This window comes from Dendrobates tinctorius, unplaced genomic scaffold (assembly GCF_039654945.1).
Source record: "Dendrobates tinctorius isolate UK_male_01 unplaced genomic scaffold, ASM3965494v1 ptg000129l, whole genome shotgun sequence".
Classification (NCBI taxonomy): domain Eukaryota; kingdom Metazoa; phylum Chordata; class Amphibia; order Anura; family Dendrobatidae; genus Dendrobates; species Dendrobates tinctorius.
In genome coordinates, this window is record NW_027361797.1 from 38287551 (window position 1) to 38313997 (window position 26447).

At 44.7% G+C, this 26447-nt stretch overlaps 1 protein-coding gene across 1 annotated transcript in view; it reads left to right on the plus strand.

Moving 5' to 3' along the window:
• DAGLB (diacylglycerol lipase beta) overlaps nt 1-12472 on the plus strand; it is a 39761-nt gene extending 27289 nt beyond the window's left edge. The window contains exon 15 of the mRNA XM_073543007.1: nt 8122-12472. Coding sequence (XP_073399108.1) covers nt 8122-8320 — 199 coding nt within the window. The 3' untranslated portion in view covers nt 8321-12472. The remainder of the gene's footprint in view (nt 1-8121) is intronic.
• Nucleotides 12473-26447: the final 13975 nt, after the last annotated feature.

Genomic DNA, 26447 nt, shown 5'->3' on the forward strand with positions numbered 1-26447 from the left:
CAACACATCAATTGATAGTTGGAATAAATAGACTGCATTGACCACATCTTCTTAAGGTGCAGGCTTTATTTTCAAGTGTAGGGATGTGCAGTATGAGGTTCTGCAGCAGCTGAGGTGTGCAGTATGAGGTTCTGCCCCCCCTAGGTTTGATCCTGGCTACGCCCATAGTGTGAATGTAGCCTGAGGATCTAGGCTTTGTCTTAGCTGAGAAGTCAGTGTATATATATATATATATATATATATATATATATATATATATATATATATATATATACACACACACAGTACAGACCAAAAGTTTGGACACACCTTCTCATTCAAAGAGCTTTCTTTATTTTCATTACTATGAAAATTGTAGATTATTCGGTCGTCCATGACAGCACCACCTGAGAGAGGGGATCCGCCCTTTAGGAACAGGAAACCTACAGATACAAAAAGGGTGGCACCTCTCCCACGCATCAGTTGGTTTCCTGTTCCTAACAAGGACAGAACTCCCTACAGATTGTCCGTCATGGATAACTGAAGACCCAGGCCAGCGGACCGGCTCAGGTAGCGGGGGGTTCTCCTACCTCGGTCTCGCTGGGAGCCCTGGATGCGCCACGGTGGGTCCGGGTAGGATTTCCACTGCAGTGGTAAGAGCAGGCGGAGACAGGGTCCGGCGGATGCCTTCTCCATGGGACCGGTGATAAGTGGGGTCCCCCTGTGTCTCCTTCCCCGGAGCGGTCCGTTCGGGCGGGCGCCGCCGGCGGTGTCCCACAAAGGAGCGGATGGTTCCGAGCTGGTGGCGCAGTGCTAGCCCCTTGCCGCGCGGCGGAAGTGACGCGGCGGAGGGGGCGGGGCCTAGCGCCGAAACCGGAAGTTGGATGCTGGTCGACTTCCAGTTGTTGAGGACACGCGCCGATGCGCGCCCGCCGCCTGGCGGGCCTGAAGGGGAGGGGGAGGATCGCAGAGCGGTCCAATGGGGGGCCCGAACACCGGACGCGGTGCCTGCTGACCCGGAGGGGAAGCCTTCTTAATGCAGAAGGCATTGCTGCGGAGGTGCTTCTGGAGGCCCAGCGATGGACACAACAGAAGCCCCCATGGACCCACAAGAGGTGCAGCCCGTGGCAAAGCACCCCAGTGACCAGCCTAAGAGGCGGAAGGAAGGGAGCCACAGTAGCTCCTCTAGGCCAAAGGATCCTCCTGCAGCCCCCCGTGATCCGGTACCTATCCTCATCTGCAAGGGTAAGAGATCTGCGAGAATGTACCCTGATGCAGTGTCCCTTTATATTTTTTTGATTCTCAGGGGAAGAAGGCCACAGGGAAACAGAAGCACAAGGAATGTGCCCTCTGTAGTTGCCCCTTACCAGATGGTCACCCTAAGAGATTATGTCAGTCTTGCGTGAGACAGACGGTAGGGACGGAGATGAGGGGTAGAACGTGAGTGGAGTATCAGACTCTTACACTCTTCCCTATTTATGCAGGTAGCGGAAGAAGCTCCAAGCTTCGCTACGGACCTGAGACAATTAATCAGGACGGAAATAAAAGCCCTATCAAAAGATTCTTCAAAAAGAGGACGGGCTACTGTTTCAGGCTCAGACTCTTCAGTCGGCCCTAGGAGGGAAGATATCTCCTCAGAGTCCTCGGCCTCCTCTTCTTCCTCCGAAGAAGATTCCAGCCGGTTCTGTTTTCCCTTGGACCATATGGATAAATTAATTAAAACCATAAGGTCAACCATGGGGGTAGAAGAAAAAAAGACACAACTGTCTGCTCAGGACATTATGTTCGGGGGTCTAGACCCCAAAAAGCAAAGGACCTTTCCGTTAAACGAAAAAGTCCAGAACCTGATAGACAGGGAGTGGAAAAAAACGGAAAAAAGGGGTTCTATGCCGCCTGCTTTCAAGCGGAGGTACCCCTTTGAGGACCCAATAGTAAGTCGATGGGATAAGGCCCCCAAGCTGGATGCCGCGGTAGCTAAGGCCTCCAAAAAGTCATCTATACCCATCGACGATATGGCCTCCCTTAAAGACCCCCTAGATAAAAAGGCAGATTCCTTTTTAAGGGGCACTTGGGAGATGTCAGCAGGCGCCCTAAGGCCAGCAATAGCAGCCACGTGCGCAGCCAGATCCATGATGGTCTGGCTGGATCAATTGGACTCCCAGCTAAAAGATGGGACCTCGCGAGCTTCCATCCGTAAGTCTCTTCCAATTATCCAAAATGCTGCTGCCTTTCTGGCAGATGCCTCGGCAGACTCTGTAAGAATGGCGGCCAGGTCTGCAAGCTTGTCTAATTCGGCCCGAAGAGCCCTCTGGTTGAAATGCTGGCCGGGAGATATCCAAGCCAGGTCCCGTCTCTGTTCTATCCCCTGTGAGGGTGAATACTTGTTCGGCCCCGTCCTAGACGAACTGTTAGAGAAAGCCGGGGACGAGAAAAAGAAATTTCCGAGTCTGCCGAATATATCCTGGAGACGTCCCTTTTCTAGGAAAGGGTATTCCCGCAGGAGGCAGGCCAGAGATCAGAACAGATGGGACAACAAAAAAACCAGAGGTACGGGCTTCATGTTCGGAGGAGGGGGGCGCCAAGAAGGTCCATCACGGGATAATAAGAAACCGCCCCAATGACTAGTGGCTCCGGTAGGAGGAAGATTATCTGCCTTCTACCCGGCCTGGGCCAGAATCTCAAATAGCAGCTGGATACTGGGGGTAATAGCTACAGGACTGCACCTAGAGTTCTCCTGCGTTCCCCAAGACCGGTTCAAGGTAACTCCGCTCAAATCTTCCCCGCTAGAACAAGCTGCCCTGGAGACAGAGGTCCTCGAGCTACTGGACAAAAAAGTCCTGACGAGAGTTCCAGAGGAAGAGAGGGGGAAAGGCTTCTATTCCCCCCTGTTCTTGGTCCGTAAACCGGATGACTCATTTAGGGCTATATTTAATCTCAAAGCCCTCAATAAATTTCTGGTAGTTCGACCATTTAAAATGGAAACAATTAACACCGCAATAAAAATGCTGTTTCAAAACTGCTTCATGGTGGTCCTAGATCTGAAAGACGCGTACTACCATATACCCATATGTCTAGCTCACCAACCTTTCCTTAGACTGGCGGTTCAGTTGGAGGGGTCAATCCAGCACTTCCAGTACGCGGCCTTACCCTTCGGGGTGGCAGTTGCACCCCGAGTATTCACCAAAGTGATGGCAGAGGTGATGGCCCATCTGCGCGAATTAAATATCCTAGTCGTTCCCTATCTAGATGACCTCCTTATAATAGGCAGTTCAGCCGAGCAATGTTTAGAACAGTTACAGAAAACAACGGCGGCTCTAGAGCGGTTGGGATGGTTACTTAATATCAAAAAATCCCGTTTGCAGCCATTAAAAATTCAACAATTTTTAGGCCTAACCCTAGATTCTAAAAAACAGGAATGCCGTCTGCCCCCAGAGAAGCTGCTGCACCTACATGGCCGGGTCCTGAACGCTTTCAACAACCCCTCCATGTCCCTCAGGAAAGCCATGTCCCTGTTGGGTTCCCTCTCGTCCTGCATTCCCGCGGTCCAGTGGGCCCAAGTTCATTCGAGAACTCTACAGGGCGAAGTTTTGGGGTATCAGAGGATTCTTGGGGATAACTTAGAAGGTTGACTGACCTTATCCAGAAACACAATAGAGTCCCTGGAATGGTGGCTAGAAAGAAATAACTTGTCTAGAGGGGTCCCTTGGGAGTATAACATTACCCGCGTGGTCACCACGGATGCAAGTCCTTCCGGTTGGGGGGCGCATATGGAGGGAATTCTGGTCCAGGGCCTATGGGAACGGGATCAAATACAAATGTCTTCTAATTTAAAAGAATTGACAGCGGTAGCATACGCAGCTAAAGAGCTCCTTATGTATCTACAGGGCCATCACGTACGAGTTCTCTCGGACAATCGAGTGGCCTATATCAATCACCAAGGCGGAACTCGATCCAAAACTCTGATGAATGTGGCAGGACAGTTGTTCCAGCTAGCGGAGCGGCATTTTTTATCTCTCACGGCTCTTCACATAAGAGGGAAAGAAAACGTTGCGGCAGATTTCCTAAGCCGCAATCTGTTAAAACAGGGAGAGTGGACCTTAAACACCTCCATTTTTGTTCAGATCGTACAGAGATGGGGTCAACCAGAGGTGGATCTATTCGCCACCAAAGAGAACTCAAAAACGAGACAATTTTGCTCCCTAAACCCCAGGGAGATTCCTCTGGCAGTAGATGCGCTACTGATAAAATGGGACTTCAGGCTAGCCTATGCCTTTCCTCCCCTATCTCTACTTCCTCTGGTGTTGAGGAAGATCAGGAAGGACAAGGCAAGAGTCAGTCATTGCCCCGTTCTGGCCCAGGAGAGCATGGTTCTCGAACCTCAGGATCATGTCGATAGACGATCCTTGGGTTCTCCCGGACATCCCGGACCTTCTGTCCCAGGGCCCGGTCTTCCACCCTCAGGTGGCTGGCCTACATCTCACGGCGTGGAATTTGAGCGGTCACTCCTAAGGGGTAAAGGTTTCTCCCCAGACCTAATTGACACTCTACTAAAAAGTAGGAAAGTGGTGACAACTAAGATCTACGTCAGAATTTGGAAAAGATTCCTCCAAAGCTCAAATATAAATAATGACGATTCCGTCCCTATAGGCCAGATCTTGGAATTTTTACAAAAAGGGCTGGACTTGGGTCTCTCCACCAGTACCCTTAAAGTACAGGTATCTGCCTTAGGGGCCCTCTTTAGCTGCAACATCGCTGCTAATTACTGGGTCAATAGGTTTATCAAAGCAGCAAGTAGGTCCAGACCAATAGTAAAGAATAGACTCACGCCATGGGATTTGAACCTAGTCCTCACAGCTATGACAGAAGCGCCATTTGAGCCCATCTCGTCAGCCTCTATTAGGAGCCTGTCCCTCAAGATAGCTTTCCTGATAGCCATAACGTCAGCCCGTAGGGTAAGCGACATTCAGGCATTGTCTAGGCGCCCACCTTTTCTTCAGGTAAAAGAGGATAGGGTAATACTTAGACCTGACCCAGTGTATTTACCAAAAGTAGCCTCCAGCTTTCATAGGTCGCAGGAAATAGTCCTCCCATCCTTCCTCCCTAAGCCAACTAATGAGAAGGAGGAGAAGCTACACACTTTAGATGTTAGGAGATGCCTCTTAGAGTATCTAGCGGCTACCGATCCCTGGAAGAAGGACAATGCCCTCTTTGTCTCCTACCAAGGCCCTAGGAAAGGTCTTAGGGTGTCCAAAAGTACTCTAGCCAGATGGATTAGAGAAGCAATCTCGTTAGCTTATGCCTCAAAAGGTAGAGTAGCTCCGGAGAAATTGAAGGCGCATTCCACCAGAGCCATGGCGACCTCGTGGGCCGAGAGATCGGAAGTCTCCATCGACCAGATTTGTAAGGCGGCCACTTGGTCCTCTCCGAGCACTTTTTATAGTCATTATAGGCTAGACTTGGGTGCTTCTGCAGACCTCTCCTTCGGTATCAGGGTTTTGCAGGCTGTAGTCCCCCCTAAAGTAGTGATTACTCTCTGTAATTCTCTCAGGTGGTGCTGTCATGGACGACCGAATAAAGTCTTAGTTACTCACCGGTTAACGGTATTTTTCGGAGTCCATGACAGCACCCGTATATTCCCTCCCTTAAATTTAATTGGGGTGTGCACGTCTATTTCTTGTATGCTCACTGGTGATAAAAGTTTATAATTATAAAGAATACTGTACATAAATCATGCATTAACCTTGGAAGTCCTCTTGTGCTCTGTAATCCAACTGATGCGTGGGAGAGGTGCCACCCTTTTTGTATCTGTAGGTTTCCTGTTCCTAAAGGGCGGATCCCCTCTCTCAGGTGGTGCTGTCATGGACTCCGAAAAATACCGTTAACCGGTGAGTAACTAAGACTTTCACTCTGAAGTCATCAAAACTATGAATTAACACATGTGGAATTATATAATTAACAAGAAAGTGTGAAACAACTGAAAATACTGTATGTCTTATATTCTAGGTTCTTCAAAGTAGCCACCTTTTGCTTGATTACTGCTTTGCACACTCTTGGCATTCTCTTGATGAGCTTCAAGAGGTAGTCACCGGAAATGGTTTTCACTTCACAGGTGTGCCCTGTCAGGTTTAATAAGTGAGATTTCTTGCCTTATAAATGGGGTTGGGACCATCAGTTGTGTTGTGCAGAAGTCTGGTGGATACACAGCTGATAGTCCTACTGAACAGACTGTTAGCTGCTTTTTTCTTGCCATAATACAAATTCTAAGTAAAGAAAAACGAGTGGCCATCATTACTTTAAGAAATGAAGGTCAGTCAGTCCGAAAAATTGGCAAAGTGCAGTGGCAAAAACCATCAAGCGCTACAAAGAAACTGGCTCACATGAGGACTGCCCCAGGAAAGGACCAAGAGTCACCTCTGCTGCGGAGGATAAGTTCATCCGAGTCACAAGCCTCAGAAATCACAGGTTAACAGTAGCTCAGATTAGAGACTAGGTCAATGCCACACAACAGAGTTCTAGCAGCAGACACATCTCTACAACAACTGTTAAGAGGAGATTTTGTGCAGCAGGCCTTCATGGTAAAATAGCTGCTAGGAAACCACTGCTAAGGACAGGCAACAAGCAGAAGAGACTTGTTTGGGCTAAAGAACACAAGGAATGGACATTAGACCAGTGGAAATCTGTGCTTTGCTCTGATGAGTCCAAATTTGAGATCTTTGGTTCCATCCACCGTGTCTTTGTGCGACGCAGAAAAGGTGAACGGATGGACTCTACATGCCTGGTTCCCACCATGAAGCATGGAGGAGGAGGTGTGATGGTGTGGGGGTGCTTTGCTGGTGACACTGTTGGGGATTTATTCAAAATTGCAGGCATACTGAACCAGCATGGCTACCACAGCATCTTGCAGCGGCATACTATTCCATCCGGTTTGTGTTTAGTTGGACCATCATTTATTTTTCAACAGGAAAATGACCCCAAACACACCTCCAGGCTGTGTAAGGGCTATTTGACCAAGCAGGAGAGTGATGGGGTGCTACGCCAGATGACCTGGCCTTCTCAGTCACCAGACCTGAACCCTATCGACATGGTTTGGGGTGAGCTGGACCGCAGAGTGAAGGCAAAAAGGCCAACAAGTGCTAAGCCTCTCTGGGAACTCCTTCAAGACTGTTGGAAAACCATTTCCGGTGACTACCTCTTGAAGCTCATCAAGAGAATGCCAAGAGTGTGCAAAGTAGTAATCAAAGCAAAAGGTGGCTTCTTTGAAGAACCTAGAATATAAGACTTATTTTCAGTTGTTTCACACTTTTTTGTTAATTATATAATTCCACATGTGTTAATTCATTGTTTTGATGCCTTCAGAATGAATCTACAATTTTCATTGTCATGAAATACAAGAAAACTCTTTGAATGAGAAGGTGTGTCCAAACTTTTGGTCTGTACTTTATATATGTAATCGATATTACATAGTGTATTACATATTTACAGTTTATTACAGTTTTTTGTGTTCTAAAGTTGTATTCCAATAAATAGATATTCTGTTCTAATCTAAATATCTTGATTATTGGATCAGAAAAATGATTAAATGTCTGATGTTCACATTGTACTACAATAAATTTTTCACTTAAATATAAGCAATATATGTGGGAGTCGGAATCGGAGTCGTGGAGTCGGTATAAGGGAAATTGAGGAGTCGGAGTCGCAGGTTTGGCTTACCGACTCCACAGCCCTGCCTAACGCTGCTGTAGACTTGCTGCGGCAGTCCCACTAAGAATGAATGGAGCATGCTCGACCACTGCTGCATGCGCACAGGGCTCTTATAAGCGCCACGTTCGGACCCCCAATGAACGTTGTTCGCTATTCATTGGATTGTGGATAACTTTCAGACTTGGCACAAGACCAAGTACCTTCTACAGCTTCCTGGAAGCCGGCGATCAAGTGATTGCCGGAATTAAAGAAGGAAAATCTGTAGTTGTATGATCTCGATAAAGCTAAGGCATCCTTATAAAAGGAAATGCCAACCACCTAAATGTAATAAGATGCTTGGCGGCCCGTGTATATACTGTGTGTCGGACCGTATACTTGCAGTACTGCCCAGCCCTTGATTTGGGGTAAGCACATCTGACCCCTTTTGTGTTTCTTTTACAGGCTCTGCTTCTCGGATGTGAAATACAATGCACGGTGGTCAAAAGAGACTTCATTCAGCAGCATATACATCAGCCCGAGGATGATCACCGACCACATGCCGGACATTGTACTGAGCGCTCTCAGGAGCCTGTGTCAGGAGCGAGGTGGCTGCGGCCTCTGTCAGACTACACCGCAGACTTTACGGACAAATAAGGTCTAAGCCATTGCTGTGTTGCACCTTCTCACCTCTGGATTCGGAGGGGGACAAGTGAAGCCGTGTTCACATGAATATTAATAACACAGGAACGTTCCCTTTACTGCAGGACGGAGTCGCCGCAGCAGGGAGGTGATCCTGGAGGCATGAAACAAGTCAAGTGAGGTTGCTTTTTGCACAATGCTTTGTGTTTCTTTGGACAAGTGAGTTTAATATTTTCTTGGAACAGTCTGGTCTCATATTTTATCCTTTTTTTAAAGGGAATTTATTTTAACCAAATTAAGTGAATGCACTATAAAAATGTAGCGTCATACAACCCCCTTTTGTGCTTTGTCTTCAGATCTCTGCTTGCTGTCAGTGAACGATTCTTTTGTACAAACCGAAGCTGAAAACACATACAGACCTCGTTCTTCTGACGGCCAAGAATTGGGCACATTTGTATTCGCTCTTGGCAGCAGTAGGACAATTCTTTCACAGTTTGCTTCAATAATAACACCAATGAAGTCTATGAAAAAACAATCCTATACAGGGTCTCATGCAAACACGAAACAGCCCACTGACGAAAGCATGACTGTGATCAAATATAGCCATAAAACACCACAACAAGCTTTAATAGTATACAGTAAGAAAAGCATATAGAAAAAAAAATAAAAACACGACATATAATCCATATAGAATAAATAGTAAGTATATAGATCTAATAGTCTGTGGTGGCAGCCATACTAATAAAGGCACATATATAGTGAAACCATATACATATCTAGTGCAGAGTCAGATATAACAATACCAACCAGAGGTAAGGGCGTAAGTCAAGATAGACATCCAGTTGTGTGTTTCGCACAATGCGCTTCATCAGGGGTTTCAGTTTGGCATTGTAATTTAGATGAGAGAAGGACGAGGTCTGTTTAGGTTTGCCGTCCCTGAATATATAGGACCGTGGACTCATTCACTGACTACAGTAAGCTGTGATCTTTGTAAACACAAAATATATTAGGGGAAAAATAGGAGACGGCGGTGTGTGCGGTCCATGTCTGCCCAGCGGTTTGTTGTGTGTGTACCTGTAATAGTCTATGTGGATGTGCAGCAGACGTGTCTAATAACGTATACAAGCAGGTGTCCACAAGGTGCTGGGGCCCTTAGCATTTTGTCCGTCTGTGTTTGGAGAACGACAGCACAAGTCTTGTTACAGCACCTTTTGCGCTATATCAGGGATGCAGTAATAAAGGGATACTTCGAGATGCAGTAAGTCAGATTTATACTGGACTCCAGCCCCGTGACTAGATTTAAGCAGCCCCTGTAGCCTCGGACCACAAGATCCTCCTCCAAGGCACCCGAGTTACCATACGTTATAAATTACGACATATTGTGCAGCATGAGCATGTCCAACGTTCAATAGGCTTTACTGACGCTATATCGGACAAAAGTCAGGACCCTGATGGAGATTTGGGGGTCTCGCCAATTGAGGTCTCCTTCCATGGTCCTACGTGAGCAGAGTCCTCAACATTGGCTACTGTCAGCTCAGCTTAGCGTAGAAATCAGCTTTTCATCTTTTCATTAAAAATGACAGCACTCGAGGTGTTTCATGAGTTGTGGACACTCGTAGGTAATATTGATGGTCAATTTAAAGGGAGGTTTTCGCTATTTCTAAACTTGCTCCATCTCCATAGCATGGTCACCTCTGGATGCTGCGGCCACCGCTGGTCCAGTCTGTCTTGTAGTCCTGTAAGTTCTTTCACCTTCCTATTCATACAGAGCATTGCAGCGCCATCGTGTACCTAGAGATGATATCATAAAAGGGGTGTAGAAGGTCTAACCGTGTCATATGCCCTGTGTTGGCTGCAAAGCCAGTACTAATACTCCTAGGGCTCAAAGTGCTCATCAGGCAGAGGTGCATCGATCTCAGACCACCATGCACGCACCGGCTGCAGGTCTCCCAACCGGAACATGGTGGCTTCTTGCATTTCTATAAAGCAGTCATGCTCTGGAGACCCCACGGCCAGTCTGTGATTGGACTGAGCTCCATGGACGTCTGCATGAGCCCTCACACAGAAATGAGATATAGATAGAAGTGCAAATAAAACATATGGATGTAGCTGTTTTTTTATGAAACTTCAATTTGTAGCAAGGCTGTCTGGATATTCTGGGAGTTGTAGTTCCATAAGCGCTTGAGGGCCTCTGTTTGGAGAGATTTCTACAATATATATTTCCTGGCGTATGGAGGGAACCACATTGCTAAAGATCTGAATATTTCCTATTTAGTACTATTGGCGATACCATCTGTTCTTATTCCTATTCCTGTATTGTACGTAAGTACATGGTGGTGATATTTCCTTTTTTTTATTGATTTGTCCCATTTTTAAGAATCGACGCCTATAATCTTATCAGAGCGCTCATCTGTTGGGATTCCCATTGACCATGTGTAATCTATAGAAGCGTTATTCTTCTGCAGCTCCCCCGCTGGAGAAATGATGTATTACAGTTTCACATTGAATTAATAGATAAATAATACAATTTGAGAGTCCTCAGTGGTTAATACATTTTAATGGCTAACTGGAAAGATGGTAACAAAAACTGGGAACGCTAAAATTTTAATTTTCTATCTACTGGCTAAAAAGGTACAAAGATATTTATTTTTCCTATAGTCTGTGCATGTAACGCACTGATGTGACCGGTCCTCCAGTACAAGAGATGCTTCTTTTAGCCGCCCTTCCAGACCGTCCTCTAAAATGAGATCCATCAGAAGGCCAGAATACTTATTAAATATCGTTAGTGCCACCCTAGATCCACGCTGGCTGATTTTTACTTTGTATAACACTTGCGTATAATCTGCCCTGGTTGAAAAGTGGTCACTGACCGCGGTGGGCTACGAGTCCTCACATATGGCTGCTCCTCGCTATACTTCAACCACAGGAGCTAGGAACAATATATGTAATACCTGAAGATGTCGGTATCTTAGACGGCCACGATGATTGATTGCTTTTGTACGTCGGCCGTGTTGCGCAGGTAAATCCCCAGTCTTCGTATTCAGACTCTGGGATAAACATTTATCGCCTTTTGTCTTTGCATAAAGGGACATTAAGTTTGGAAATTAGACCTCATCCATGGGATATGGGATAACGTCCCGATTTTTACAGGAATGCTGAAGACCGTCAGTCTCCAGCGTCCCATTAAGTTGAATGGAGTGGTAGTGCGTGCGATCGACCTCCTCTCTATTCAGGTCTTGGAATCAGTGGGGATACCAGCGGTCAGACCCCCAGCTATCGGGGAGTACCCGGTGGAGAAGGGAAAACTTCCAAACTTGAGAATACCCCTTTTAAAAAGTTATCAAAAATGATCAATTCCTATTCATTTCTATGAGACTCTGATGCTGAAGTGTCAGAGTATTCCTCATTCTTCACTTTCTTATGCTCTTTAAGTAGAGGGTCTGCATCGGAGGTCTCTGAACTGTCGCTCTCCAGCTATGGCAAAGCTAAACCTCTACAGGGTCTATGGAGGGGGAATGTTTCTCCTTGTGCTACCTATTGGAGGACAGGTCATCAGTGTCAGATCAGTGGAGGTGTGATGCCCCCATCCTTGCCGATCAGCTATTTCCTGCGTTGGCGGCGGTGTCAAGATGTCAGTTGTGGAGTGGAATAGCAGAGCGCTGTCATCTGCCACAGCGGGGAACTGCAAATCCACTCCCATTAGTGTGAATAGGGGACGGATGTGCAGCACGCGGCCACTATACAGCCCTGCAACCGATCACATCCGCCAGCATCGGGAACAGCCGATCGGCAGGGTGTTGGGCGTCGCACCCGGCTATTGCTTGATATTGAGGACCTGTCGTAAACAGTGGCTATCACTATAAATGTACTGGGCAACCTGTTTTAAAGAAATAAGTCTTATTCTGGTTTCTCCAGAATGACCCGGAGCTGCCCGTATATCTGCAATCTGTCCCGTACCAATCACGATCAGTGAATGTATGAGGGGCTGCTCCGTACGTGGCCCCTCACTCCCCGCTTTATGCTGTATTCATTTCACACTTTTGCACATTACTTTGTGAATTGATGATGTTGAGCGTTGTCTGATATAAGTGCTCATGTACATACACTGTGAATGCTCTTCTATAAACATTTCCTATGCTGCTGAGATCTCAGAATAAAATATTTTAAAACCTTATGGTACTTTTTTTTTTCTTTCTTTCATTTAATATGCTGTCCCACAGCAATGGAGCCAGAACTTGCCTCGGGCCAGTGCTTCTCCCGTCCTCTGAGCTGGGCAGGCATTGGCAGCAGCTCCTCCCCTACTCTGAGTTGGCAGGCGTTGGCAACAGCTCCTCCCCTCCTCTGAGCTGGGCAGGCGTTGGCAGCAGCTCCTCCCCTCCTCTGAGCTGGGCAGGCGTTGGCAGAAGCTTCTCCTCTCCTCTGAGCTGGGCAGGTGTTGGCAGCAGCTCCTCCCCTCCTCTGAGCTGGGCAGGCGTTGGCAGCAGATTCTCTCCTCTGAGCTGGGCAGGCGTTGGCAGCAGCTTCTCTCCTCTGATCTGGGCGGGCGTTGGCAGGAGCTCCTCCCCTCTTCTGATCTGGGTGGGCGTTGGCAGGAGCTCCTCCCTTCTTCTGATCTGGGCGAACGTTGGCAGGAGCTCCTCCCCTCTTCTGATCTGGGCAGGCGTTGGCAGCAGCTCCTCCTCAGTCCAAAAAGGGAAGCAGTGTTAATATAGTCCTGGTTTAGGGATACATAGGCTTAAATCCTGGGCCCCCACTGCTGACCGACAAAGGGGGCAGTTCAGAACACTACCATATTAGTGCACTCATGAAAGAGCCCCCTCGGATCCATATGTGACCATTCATGTACAACCACTGAGCTGCAGGTCAGCAAACGTGTAAAAGCTAAAACCTATGAAGAGAATCTGTTACCAGGTTTTTATTTCCCCCATCAGTGAGCAGCGTAAAGTCAGATACCCTGATTCCAGTGCTGGGTCACTGATTGGGCTTCTTGCTGTAGTTTTGATATAAACATTTAAGCTGCAGCTCTGCTAGTCTTCTCAGTGACAAACTCCTGCTTTGTCGACCTCGAGATTCATGAGGCCTGTCTATCACTGCACCAGACAACTGACTGACTGCACATAGACAGCTGCCAATCAGTAGTGCGAGAAGAGAAGTGGTTCTCACAAGCTTTTATACTTGTAAAATAACAAACAGAGCAGATTATACAGTTTTCCATATGCACACAGATGAGGTAATCTAAATGGGCACAGTTTACCTTTCCATTAGATGCACTCCCAAAAGTCAGTTTTATGGGATCAGATGGGGATCTTTTATAACCAGTTCATAGCAGACTTCACTAATGGAAATACTTTACTGCCATCTAGTGGTTAGAACTGGTAATAACTGCCAGTGTCTTGATTACTGTACTGCCCTCTGGTGGAAACTGCTGCTAATTACGGTACTAACAGGTTTATTGCAAGTAAAATTGAAAATCTATTAAAGACAATAAGCGGTCATCATAAAATGACTTGCTGTTTAAATCATATTTTTGTATTTAAGTGTTACAATGTAAAAAGTTAAATAGGGGCTCTTGGCTAGAAACTACAGGTAGATCTCTTATCTATCATTGTCAGCTGTTTTTGCAGGGTCAAAGTAATTTTCTGATAACACGTTCCCTTGAAAGAGCCATTGCTTAAATTAAGTTTTTATGCTAAATGTATTTTTGGAATATAAAATATATATATATATATTTTTTTTTTTTTTAAAGTTTGTGAACCCTTCCATGTTTCTTCATACGTTTATCTTAAAACTGTGTAACTTTTTCACACAAGTCATAAAAGTAGATTAAGAGAGCCCAATCAAACAAGAGTTGTAGTTATTGCTTCATTTTCCATATAATATTTATGTATCACATCTAGAACTTCAGCATGAGAGTTATTCATGCTCAAAACCATCTCTAAAAAGTTTGGAATCCACCAATTCACAATCACAGACTGTGTAGAAAAGGAGGAAATTCACAAACATTATTACTCTCCCCAAATGTGATAGGCCAACAAAGATCCCTCCAAGAACAAGGGCATGATAGTCTGCAGTGTCACAAAGGAACCCAAGGTAACCTCTAATCAACTAAAGGACTCTGTCACTTTAGTGTCAGAAGGACACTGCGCAACAATGGTGTACATAGGTTTGGAAAAGGAAAGTCATTGCTCTCCAAGAATAACATTACTGTCCCGTCTGCAGATTGCTAAAAGATCACTTGGACAAGCCAAAAGGCTATTGATAGGGTTTTGTGGACAGATGAGCTAAAGAACAAGTAGAGCTCTTTGGTTTAAATGAGAAGCGTTTTATTTTTGGAGAAGGAATAACCTTACAGCATAAAAAACCTCCTATGATCTGTGAGACACCATTTCGGTAGTATCATGGTTTGGGCTTGTTTTGGGTAATCTGGGCTAGGATGGAACAATGAATTCTGAATTATACCAGCAAATTCTAAAAGAAATCATCAGGACATCTGTCCATGAGCTGAATCTTAGAGGTTGTCTACTGCTTTTCCATTGATGACTTATCCTTAGGATAGGTCATCAATATCAGATTGGCAGGGGTTCGGCACCCGACCGATCAGCTGCCGCCGGGTAGGGTCATCAATGTAAAAGTAGTGGAAACCTCTTTAAGAAAATGTGGGTCACTGACAAAGACAAAGACCCAGTCATCCTACAAAACAATAAGGTTCGTTTTGGAATGGCCAATTCATAGACCTTAAACCTATAGAAATGTTGTGGAAGGGCCTGTAGCGAGCAGTTCCTGGGAGAAAACCCACCAACATAATGGAGCTGAAGCTGTTTTGTAGGGACAAACAGGCTAAAATTCCTCCAAGCTGATGTGCAGGTCTAATCAACAATTACTGGAAATGGTTAGATAAACTTATTGCTGCACAAGGGGGTCACACCCAATATTGAAAGCAGAGGTTCACATACTTTTGCTACTGAGACATCTGTTATTGGGCTGTATCTCCATGACAGCTCCATATAGAGAGACTGAAGCACAAGTTTAGCATGTGCACTGCCACGCCAATCTACCGGGGACCAAAGTTCGACCACTAGTTTTGCATGTCCCTGCCGACCTTAATTCTGATACATCCAAGCCAGCGTTGTCTATCACCAGTGTGAAGGTAGAGGGGATGTGGGCACTAGACTGTGGGAGCGCTAATACCTACCCACAGGAAGTTATTTTACTGAAACAATGAAGCCGTGGCTAAATCTCACTATCATGGAGCAAATAGTAGTTCTCTTAGCCAACCTGTACACATTTGGGGCTTTAGTGTCCCCTTATTTACTGTTATATTCCCCATAGGTGCCCATGCAGTAAGAGAAGCCACAAAGCACCAGCACAGTAAGAGAAGCCACAAAGCACCGACACAGTAATAAAAGCCACAAAGCACCAGCACAGTAAGAGAAGCCACAAAGCACCAGCACAGTAAGAGAAGCCACAAAGCACCGGCACAGTAATAAAAGCCACAAAGCACCAGCACAGTAAGAGAAGCCACAAAGCACCAGCACAGTAAGAGAAGCCACAAAGCACCAGCACAGTAAGAGAAGCCACAAAGCACCAGCACAGTAAGAGAAGCCACAAAGCACCAGCACAGTAAGAGAAGCCACAAAGCACCAGCACAGTAAGAGAAGCCACAAAGCACCAGCACAGTAAGAGAAGCCACAAAGCACCGGCACAGTAATAAAAGCCACAAAGCACCGGCACAGTAATAAAAGCCACAAAGCACCAGCACAGTAAGAGAAGCCACAAAGCACCAGCACAGTAAGAGAAGCCACAAAGCACCAGCACAGTAAGAGAAGCCACAAAGCACCGGCACAGTAATATCCGCTACAAAAAATGACCCATAAATTGTATAGAGTGCCAATCACATTATACCAAACCCATAGTAGGAACCATATACGTTTGGGATTTCATCTGTTTGTTGCTTTGTCAGTAATCTGATGGAAACGTCGGTGATGTCACTTATGAAGTGCCTTCCTTATCTGCTACCTTTGCCACCCTGTTTAGTCATTATCTTGAGGTTACGGGGTTTGTCAGAGCAGACTTTGCGGACGCTGATCGTTCTCGGTACTTTAAAAAAGGAAATCTATATGTTTGAACTTTGTAATCTTTTGGTTAGAAGAGACTGATATTTATAAATATGTGTCATCTGCAACTTCCTAATTTATTATCGGTAAGAAACGTCTGCTGCAAACTCAAAGCCTGGAGACCTCAGAGCCCCGGCGTTATCTGGGTGCATGCAGCTTGTATCATGACTGCTGTAGCTTTCTAACCTCCGGTAGCCGTCGTGAAGACTGTGTCCTCCGTCAGGTCCTGACACTTTAGAATTTAAGAGTCCTGTGTCTAAGGATCCAAAGGTTTACAGGTTTCTGTATATGAATCTCTTGATCTCTACATAATCAGGATGACTTTCTTCAGCCAATCTAGAGTCAGTGAGTTGGGGTGCCTGCCTAGTATTATAAATGAGCACGGATAAGGCAAGTTGTAAGCGTTTAGTCTGGGAGAGGTATCGTATTAGGTCAGGGTCCCAACAAGGGCGCATGCCGTATCATGGCTGTTGGGCTCACGTAAATTGGCCAGTTTATGAGCTAAGTATCTTCATTTTTTTAACTTTTCTCCAGCAATAATGCTATTCCAATTTCACGTATTCAATGTTTGTGTATTACAGCCTAATAGTGACGCCGATACGATTAGATCGTGCGGCTGATCAGCACTATACAAGTGCACCCCACAAGGACAGGCACCTCCCCCACCCCACCCCCAAGATAAAAATGCATGTAACCTAATTTAGATAATTGGTGCGGAAATGATGCAGAAAATCTGCAACATCAAAAGCTCATTGTGGGAACATGGCCTAAGTCCTCATTCAGGGGTCCGTTTTTCATGTATGTGTTGTATCTGGTTTTCAAGGGAAAAAACACCTCCTTGTTGTAGTCTCTGGGGCATTTCACATGTCTGTTTTTTTGTGGACTTTGGCTTCATGCAAAATCACTGAGACGTTTTTGTCCAGCACCTCGGATCAAAATCACTCATACAAGTGAAAGGTCTGTGAAAATCTGGCGGCATAAGGATGACATCACCCCCAACATGAGCAGTCGTTGGCCCAATGCATTTGATTCTGAGTACAGATAAGAGTAACATCTCATCATTAACAAACTAAGCAATGATCTCATCATTAACAAACTAAGCAATGTATTATTATATCGCGGTAAACTGTGAAAGAGGGAAATGTAATATTTGCCCGTAGCTGAACAGTGGCAACCAGAGTTAATGTTAATGGTGGGCCCTTGCCCATCCTAGTCTGACACTATGGCCGAGTGTGTGTGTGTGTGTGTGTGTGTGTGTGTATGTGTGTGTATGTATATATATATATATATATATATATATATATATATATATATATATAATTTTTTTTTTTTTTTTTTTTTGCTCTTTACTGGAACCAGGTCACGATGCACGTTCATTAACATCGTGTATATTGGTACCAAACTATTGGCCCCTGTAAGTCTAAATACCTCAAGGATCAGGCGTAAGCCCCCTCTTGATGTATTCCTTGCATAATAATCATCAGGGAATTTGGGCTCCCTGGTATCCGGCAACAGATACTCTCTTTATCTGGTATATGTCAATGCGATGAATTTGGAGATTGTTGCTGTATCTTTGTACTTGCCTGCTACTTCTTATCTATACAGAACTGATCGTATACTTTGTTCTGTACCTTTTGTAATTGCATAAAGCCTGCCATCTTTGCTAATTAAATTTTACACATGAGGCCGCCTGTCTAGTTATCTCCTTCTGTGTAGATTCTTATTTTAAAAGGTTACACCCATCTCAGGAATAACCCAGTCCAGTTCGGATCACTGCAGGTGGAGCAATGGAAGCCACTAGGCGACACCGTTTCCATAAGGGAAGAGCCAGATGGCCGTATGGCTCGAGCAAGGATGGCATCGCAGTGCTTGGACTGGCCGGCGGCTCTCCCGACCTGAGTTGGACAGCTGCATAGAAATATATGAAGATGTCACACTCTGGTGGGGAGAGTCACCGGTCAGTCAGAGCATTGCGTTGTGATCCTCATCCTGAGTTATATGGCCATCTGCTTCTTCCTTTACTCTTTTTAATTTCTATGAAACATGTTAGTGGCTCTTGGCAGGTTCTGCGGCACAATCTTAGTCCAGGTTCTGACCCCTTAAGTAAATCTTGCCTCATCTGTGAAAGGCTAACATTGAGACTGGGTCGGCCACCAAATTTTCCAATGTTTGACATGTATAGGCTCCTTGTTCCTGGAGCACAGATCAATTGACCGGTTCTTGCATTGTCATTAAAATCTCATTGCACCGGCCCTTCTGATGAAACAAGTCCGGGCAATGACGGTGTGTGTGTAGGAAAGACGGGACGCTGAGAGAAGAGTGACCCATCAATCAAAGACTGGAGGTGAGTGGGGAAAAGGGAGAGAGCACGGCCCTGTCTCGCTGCACTTGCAATTAAAATTTCAAGTGTGGGTTTCTCAAAAAATGCCATAACAAAATCCTACAGGGAAGGTATGAATGTAATAAGCATTAGAGGGGCTTTACACCCAAAGGGATTGAATATCCTGTTGATGGTTCCTCTGTAAGTAAAAATAGTCATCAAACGGTGGTCCACCCATTCTGGTGCCTTCATTTTTCTTGTAAAGACTGGCAATATTTGCAAAGTCAAGAGGACATAGATGTCTCAGTAGAAACCTTTGTAGTGGTCAGGAGTAGTCGTCATGGTGGTCTGAGCTGGAGAACAAAAAGAGAAGCAAGGTCTACAAATAGACACAGCATCACTTGTGAGTCACTTGATTCGCCTCTGGTGACACGTGTTTTCTTAAATTCTTGTATTACACATGAAACAACAATTCAAGAGCACGCTGTTGTTGTGATGTTGTTCATAGACACGTATAAATAAAAACTGGCCTAAATAGCGACAGCTTGTGGAAATAGCAATCCTAAAAGTCAATATCAACCTTTTTTACGAGCCACTTCTGTCCGATGCCTCTTACCCAGCCAAATCAGATCTCTTGCTTTGCACTGATGAGGGGTTAACACCCTGAAACACATCTGCAAATAGTATTTGGTTTGGCTTTTATCCGGAGTGCTGGGGCATAGCTCGTTAAATGGTCTGATATTGATTTTTAGCATTTAAATTTCCAATCGGTGGTGTGTGAGTTCAAGGCTTCTTTACCTTTTGAATAGACAATTTTGCCTACCTGTAAAAAAAGACGGATTCAACACGTATGTCTGAATGAAACCTTATAGTGTGGAGTCCAATCATCGATTACATGTATCACATTGATATAACAACTATGAATCCCATTTCTATGATGTACATTATATTTTATGTATTTGACACTACTAAGAACGTAGACATCACACCCCAGGAGGGCGGTACGATGATGAAGAGTTTCCTTGAACTTTTTCACGGGATTTACAATACAGTCATTGTTGTTGACACTTGTTTTAGCAAAACTTATCGGCCTGCATTCTTTTTCTCTTTACTTCCTGCTAGACAGAAAGACAAATAATAAAAATGAATCATTGGCTATAGGAGGAAAAGAAAGAACACAAGAACCATCGTCTGTTATAAACCTTTATCGCCAAGGTAAACGGGGAAAAAAAAAAAGTTATTGATAGGTGGGTCCAAAGAGAGACAGCACTTAATGGATCCATCGATCAGGTCAATGTATGACGTCTTATCACCTTGAGCCTAGAAAAGTCGTAACTACACACAACACATACAGCAGATTGGGTTTACGTAAAATATACGTCATCGCGGTACGTTTTCCTTTTTGCTAACCGCGGTCTTCCCGAAATAAAACTTTGTGTGTCCTGCCACGACCATTATTATAGACTCCTGTGACTTTTATTCCGTATTTTCACAGTTTACGACACATGATTGCATCTTTCTTTTTTTACGATGGTCGTAGACCCGTATCAGTCTTGTAAATCTGTGACACCCACATGCTACAAGCTGGAATATGTTTTCTTCACGTTTCACGGCTGTGTGACCAATGAGGCTCGTCCTGAAACACGCACAGTTCTCTCTGGAATTCCACTCTAGTTACGTCTTGTTACTCGAGCAGAATACCATCTGCTTGTCATCAAGATTGCCGGCAAGTAACCCTGTCGGAAGCCATTTTTTTTTCCTTGAACAAGCAAAAAAAAAATCACAAAAAAAAAAAAATCATGACCTCAACAAGTCCGAGCCTCTGCACTACAAAATGTAAGCAGTGTCCGTAATCCATAGTAATAAACTTGGATTTCCAGAAAGAGCGTGGAAAGCTGACGAATAAGAATTATAAGAAGGAAGACTCCTACGTACTGCCCATTGCATAGAGGGCAGGGAATCTGATTTATAGGGGTTGTCCAGCCTTCGAGTGACTGCAAAGTTGTGTAGCCTACCTGACTTCAGACTTCTGAATCCTCACATTCTGGCATATTCTCCTCTGTCGGCTCCAGGAGCAGCAGACGCTTGACTGCAAGTATGCGATTTGCATATATGCAATCATGTGCCGACTAGACATGTGCGGTCTCGCTCAGTGCAAGTCTAGTCGGAATGTGGCCGGAAGTATGCAAATCTCATACTTGTGGTCACACGACCGCTCTTGGCAGCAGAGAATCCTCACAGTGTGCAGTGCGTGTGCTGTGAGGATCCACAGGATGACTGCAACCTTTTATCTAAGGCCAGACAACCCCCTTTAAGAGAACATGTCCCCTAAGCATCTTAAAGTACCACCATAATGTAATTTAAGGAGTTACACTAACATTTCTATCTTTTAAAAATTAATTTTTAATCTGAAGCTTGGCATATGTAAATGAGTCAAGACTAGTGATGGGCCAACCCCTGGATGTCTGGGTCTGGCGAGTTCGGCCGAACAGTTTAAAAAAAAAAAAAAAAAAAAAAAAAAAGTTTGATTCGGGTATCGGACCAGTACCCAAACTTGGACCCCATTCACTTGTATGAGGGGCCCGAACATCCAGTGTTTGCGACGCAGTCATGTGCTATTAGATGCGCCAATTCTGGTGCTTAGCCTCGCTCTCCCCACTTGCCCTGTGGCGGTGGCAAGTGGGGTTCATATTTGTGGGGTTGATGTCACCTTTGTATTGGCTGGTGACATCAAGCCCACGGCTTAGTAATGGAGAAGTGTCTATAAGACACCTCTCCATTACTAATCCTACAGTTATATGGTAAATAAACACACAGCCAGAATAAAGTCCTTTATTTGACATAAAAAAAAACACATTTTTCCTTTTTTATTTAAAAATAACAAACAGTTGTGCCTTTTTTGGATGCTGCAGGCTGCTATTTTTAGGCTGGGGTGGGCCAATATCCATGGCCCCTTGCCTGCCTGAGAAGGCAGCTGTCCGCTTTACCTTGGCTGGTTGTCAAAAACGGGGGGACGTTTTTTTTCTTAAATTGTCATTTAAAAAAAAGTGTTGGGACCCCTCTAGATAACCAGCCTTGCTGACAGCTGAGGGTTGCAGCCCCCAGCTGTCAGTTTTGCCTGGCTGGTTATCAAAAAATACAGGGAATCCCATACCGCTTTTTTTTTTTTTTTTTTAAATTATTTAGAGCGCAGGCATCGGCTGATGAATGTTCCCGTCACCCGCCGCGTTCTTTCGCTTTTATTAGAGGCAGCAGATGTCCCATCAGCTGACAGCAGTGACTGGAGGTAAACTTTTCACCACTGATCACAGCTGTGGGCTCACTGTCATCTGACAGCGTGAGAACCGCAACTCTATGACCGGTGGTATTAATCTTGCTGCTGATCAGAGCCGCCAGTGTTTCTCGTGCTGTCATCTGCAGGACAGCGCAAGAAACACCCAGTGTTTGGGGGGGGGGGGGGGGGGGCGGCGAACAGTAAAACAGACTTCCTGGTGAAGTCTGTATTCGGGGTCCATGCCCGAACAGCAGCTGTTCGGGTTTGCCCATCTCTAGTTAAGACTAGTTTGGCGGGGTGTCTCTTCCCCTCCACTATTCCTGCATCAGATCCTCTAATCTTTTCCCCCTATGGGTGTAATTGATGTCCTCCTTACAATCCATGGCATGGTAGGACTGCTGGAAATTTTGTGCAGGTGCACCTCCTGTCATCTGCCCATGGTCATGTCATATACCCCAGTAGCCTGGGATGATGAGGAAGTGTTTACCTGAACTTTTTCAGGGGATTTTCAGTTCAGTCATTGTTATTGACACCAGTTTTAACATAACTTAATATACCGAGCTACAGATTAAAAGTTAATTTTTAAAAGATAAAAATGTTAGTGTGGCACTTAAAAGACTATTAGAAGATAGCAATCAGTACAGATTAGGTTATGATGGTGGTTTGGGATGGGTAGGGGACCTGGTAGGTTCTCTTTAAGTACGGTATTTGTATCTGCATGTAATGGCTTATGGAGTCAGGGTGTCGACAATAAAAAGTTTGTACAAACCCCAAACCATGCAATAGTGCCACGCATGCCCTTGGGTTGAGTCTGGAATTGCACCTTACCATGGCTGAGCGGCTGCATGCAGCCGTACATCACCAAGCACAATGCAGAGTGTCAGATGGAGTGGTGTAAAGCAGCCGCCGCCATTGGACTCTGCAGCGAATAGATTTTCTTTTTCTCGACCCACGATAACTTTTTTTAAAATAGATTTTTATCGTAACATCCCTGTCCCTTCAAAGTATTAGAATCAGGGAAAAGAACAACATTCTGGAAATCCCTGACTTATAACCAGCTCCGGTGACTTTAGAGAGCACCTAAGTGACCCTGGGCAGATTTCCTTGTGACAACATTCTACATTTAGAAGACACACCTTTGCCGTCTTCAGGGGATTTCATAATTGTTTCACCCAAAATGCAAACAATCTTTCTGGTTTTTAACCCGACATTCCAGCCCTCACTAACAACCACTGTGACGGGAAAGCTTAAAAAAATAGTATATTTGTCCAAACCAAAGATGCTCCCCATTGAAAAAAAAAAAAGTTTGAGTGGCTAAAACTACATCAGGTGCTGGCTCTTGGTAAATCATGTAATAAATGCAAACTAGTTGTTTCTTGAAATTACCGCAAACACAAAAACTCTGAGCGGAAACAGAATAGTGTAAGCTCTACATACTTACTATATAGGGCCACACCAACAAGTCGCTCCCCAGGTCCAATACCACAATCCTGTAGACCCATTTCACTCTTCGGGTGCAATCACACAGCAGCTGCATGTTACAGTCCTTGTTTCTGACGTAATTCCCGAGTCTCCTCACCAGACTCCCTATTTGTCCATGAGGCTGTTAGTTCAGGTCAGGGGGCCCGAAGGAAAATCAGGCATTACTGCTGTAACAGAGACTGGAAAAACACACACTGGGTAAATGTATCGGTAAACCCTGACTATACATTTCTACATGGAAATGCAAGGTAGCCGTCTCCAAACATTCCCCACCAAAATAACGGACCATCAAAACCACCACAATGAAGGTGATAGATCCTTGTACTCCTTGGTTGCAAAAAAAGGTATTTGATAAAGGTCTCGTAGTGTTTTCTACAAAGCACCCTAAGCCTGCATTCACAAGTCTGTTTCAAAATCTCTAGCTGGACCAGCCGCCTGTCTCCTGACCCAAACTCAACAGCTATATAGGTATACAGTGGGGAAAATAAGTATTTGATACACGCCTGAGTTTTCCCATCTGCAGACAGTTGCCCTGGCTGTGTGTTTTGGGTCATTGGCATGCTGTAAGACTCAGCCACGACCCATCTTCATTGCTCTTACTGAGGGAAAGAGGTTGTTGGCCAAGATCTTAAATTCATGACCTCATTCATCTTCCCTTTAATATGGTGCAGTTATCCTGTCCCCTTTGCAGAAAAGCACCCTAAAAAAAAAAGTTTCCCCCACCATGCTTCACTGTTGGGACAGTGTTCCTGGAGTTGTACTCATCGTCTTCCTCCAAACACAGCGAGTGGCATTTATACCAAACTATTCTACTTTAGTCTCATCTGATCTTCTCCCATGCCTCCTCTTGATCATCCAAATGGTCATTGGTAAACTTCAAACAGGCTTGTACTTGTGCTGCTGTGAGCAGGAGGGCCTTGTGTGTCCTGCAGGATTTTAATCCATGATGGCATAGTGTGTTTCTGACAGATGTAAATACTTATGTCCCCTCAAAAAATTGAGAAAAGTATTCAAGGTGTGATACCTTTATTGGCTAACCAGAGAAATTATATTTGCAAGCAAGCTTTCAGGGCTCAAAAGGCCGCTTCATCAGGCTGGATTACAAGTAAATTACTGAGAAAAGATGGCAACATTTAAATAGGAATTACAACAGGACATGAGATGATGCTAGCTATAGACAGGCCAAGGAAATCACATTAAGGTTTTTGTTACACATGCAGATGAGGACCAAGTGTTCTATTAGAGCTCTGAAGACCTTGTGGAGGTGTGAACTGTGTTCATGTAATGAGTCATGAACCCAGGTGTCAAATTCAGTCCTATTGTTAGCGATTGGAACATATTTATAAATTTATACTCCCAAATCTTCCTTTCTCTGTCACTATTAAAATGACCTTTCAATAATAGGACTTTTAGATCTGCCAAGCTGTGTCCAGGTCTAGAGAAGTGTATTCCTACAGGTGTGTCCAGCTCATTTTTTATCGTATGTCTATGCAGATTCATCCTTGTTTGTAGTTTTTGCTTAGTTTCCGCGATGTATGTCCCTGTATTGCACCTTGTACACTGTATCATGTATACGACATTGGAGGATGTACATGAAAAAGAGGAGGACTTGCTTACCTTCCACAACAACTTCAACAAGTTCCACCCAACCATCAAGCTCACCCTCAACTTTTCAAAATCCCAAATCCATTTTCTGGACACAACTATATACATCAAAGACAATACCGTACAAACGACTATTTACCATAAACCCACAGGACGTCCGGCATACCTGAGATGGAACAGCTTTCATCCGAGACACACAAAAAAAATCAATAATCTACAGTCAAGCTCTAAGGTACATTCGGATCTGTTCAGACAATGAGGATAGAAATCTACAACTACTATCACTCCGAAAAACATTCCTACACCAAGGATATCGTCCACTTGTAATTGATGAACAGATCCACAGAGCTACAAGGATCCCAAGAAGCAGCCTCCTGGATTACAAACAGAAGGAGGATAACAGGGTGCCGCTTGTGGTCACTTTCAACCCTCACATGAACATTTTAAGGAAAATTGGCGCTGACCTCCAACCCATATTCCACAGAGACCACAGACTGAAAGCACTGCTCTCCTACAAACAGCCTCCCAACCTAAGGAATATCTTTGTCAGAAGTGTCCTCTCATCACCTTCAGAGACAGGCACAGTCCCCTGTAACAGTAAGAAATGCAAGACCTGCACCCACATATCACCAATAGATAAAGTCCCCATACCAAACACAAATCAGGACTATAAGATCATGGACTCTTTTTCATGTACATCCTCCAATGTCGTGTACATGATACAGTGTACAAGGTGCAATGCAGGGACATACATCCGGGAAACTAAGCAAAAACTACAAACAAGGATGAATCTGCATAGACATACGATAAAAACTGAGCTGGACACACCTGTAGGGATACACTTCTCTAGACCTGGACACAGCTTGGCAGATCTAAAAGTCCTATTATTGAAAGGTCATTTTAATAGTGACAGAGAAAGGAAGATTTGGGAGTATAAATTTATATATATGTTCCAATCGCTAACAATAGGACTGAATTTGACACCTGGGTTCATAACTCATTACATGGACACAGTTCAAACCTCCACAAGAAGGTCTTCAGAGCTCTAATAGAACATTTGGTCCTCATCTGCATGTGTAACAAAAACCTTAATTTGATTTCCTTAGCCTGTCTATAGCTAGCATCATCTCATGTCCTGTTGTAATTCCTATTTAAATGTTGCCATCTTTTCTCAGTAATTCACTTGTAATCTTGCCTGATGAAGGGGCCTTTTGAGCCCTGAAAGCTTGCTTGCAAATATAATTTCTCTGGTTAGCCAATAAAGGTATCACACCTTAAATACTTTTCTCAATTTTTGGGGGGACATACAGTAAGTATTTACATCTATTTTTCTGGTTAACACGGTACCACAATT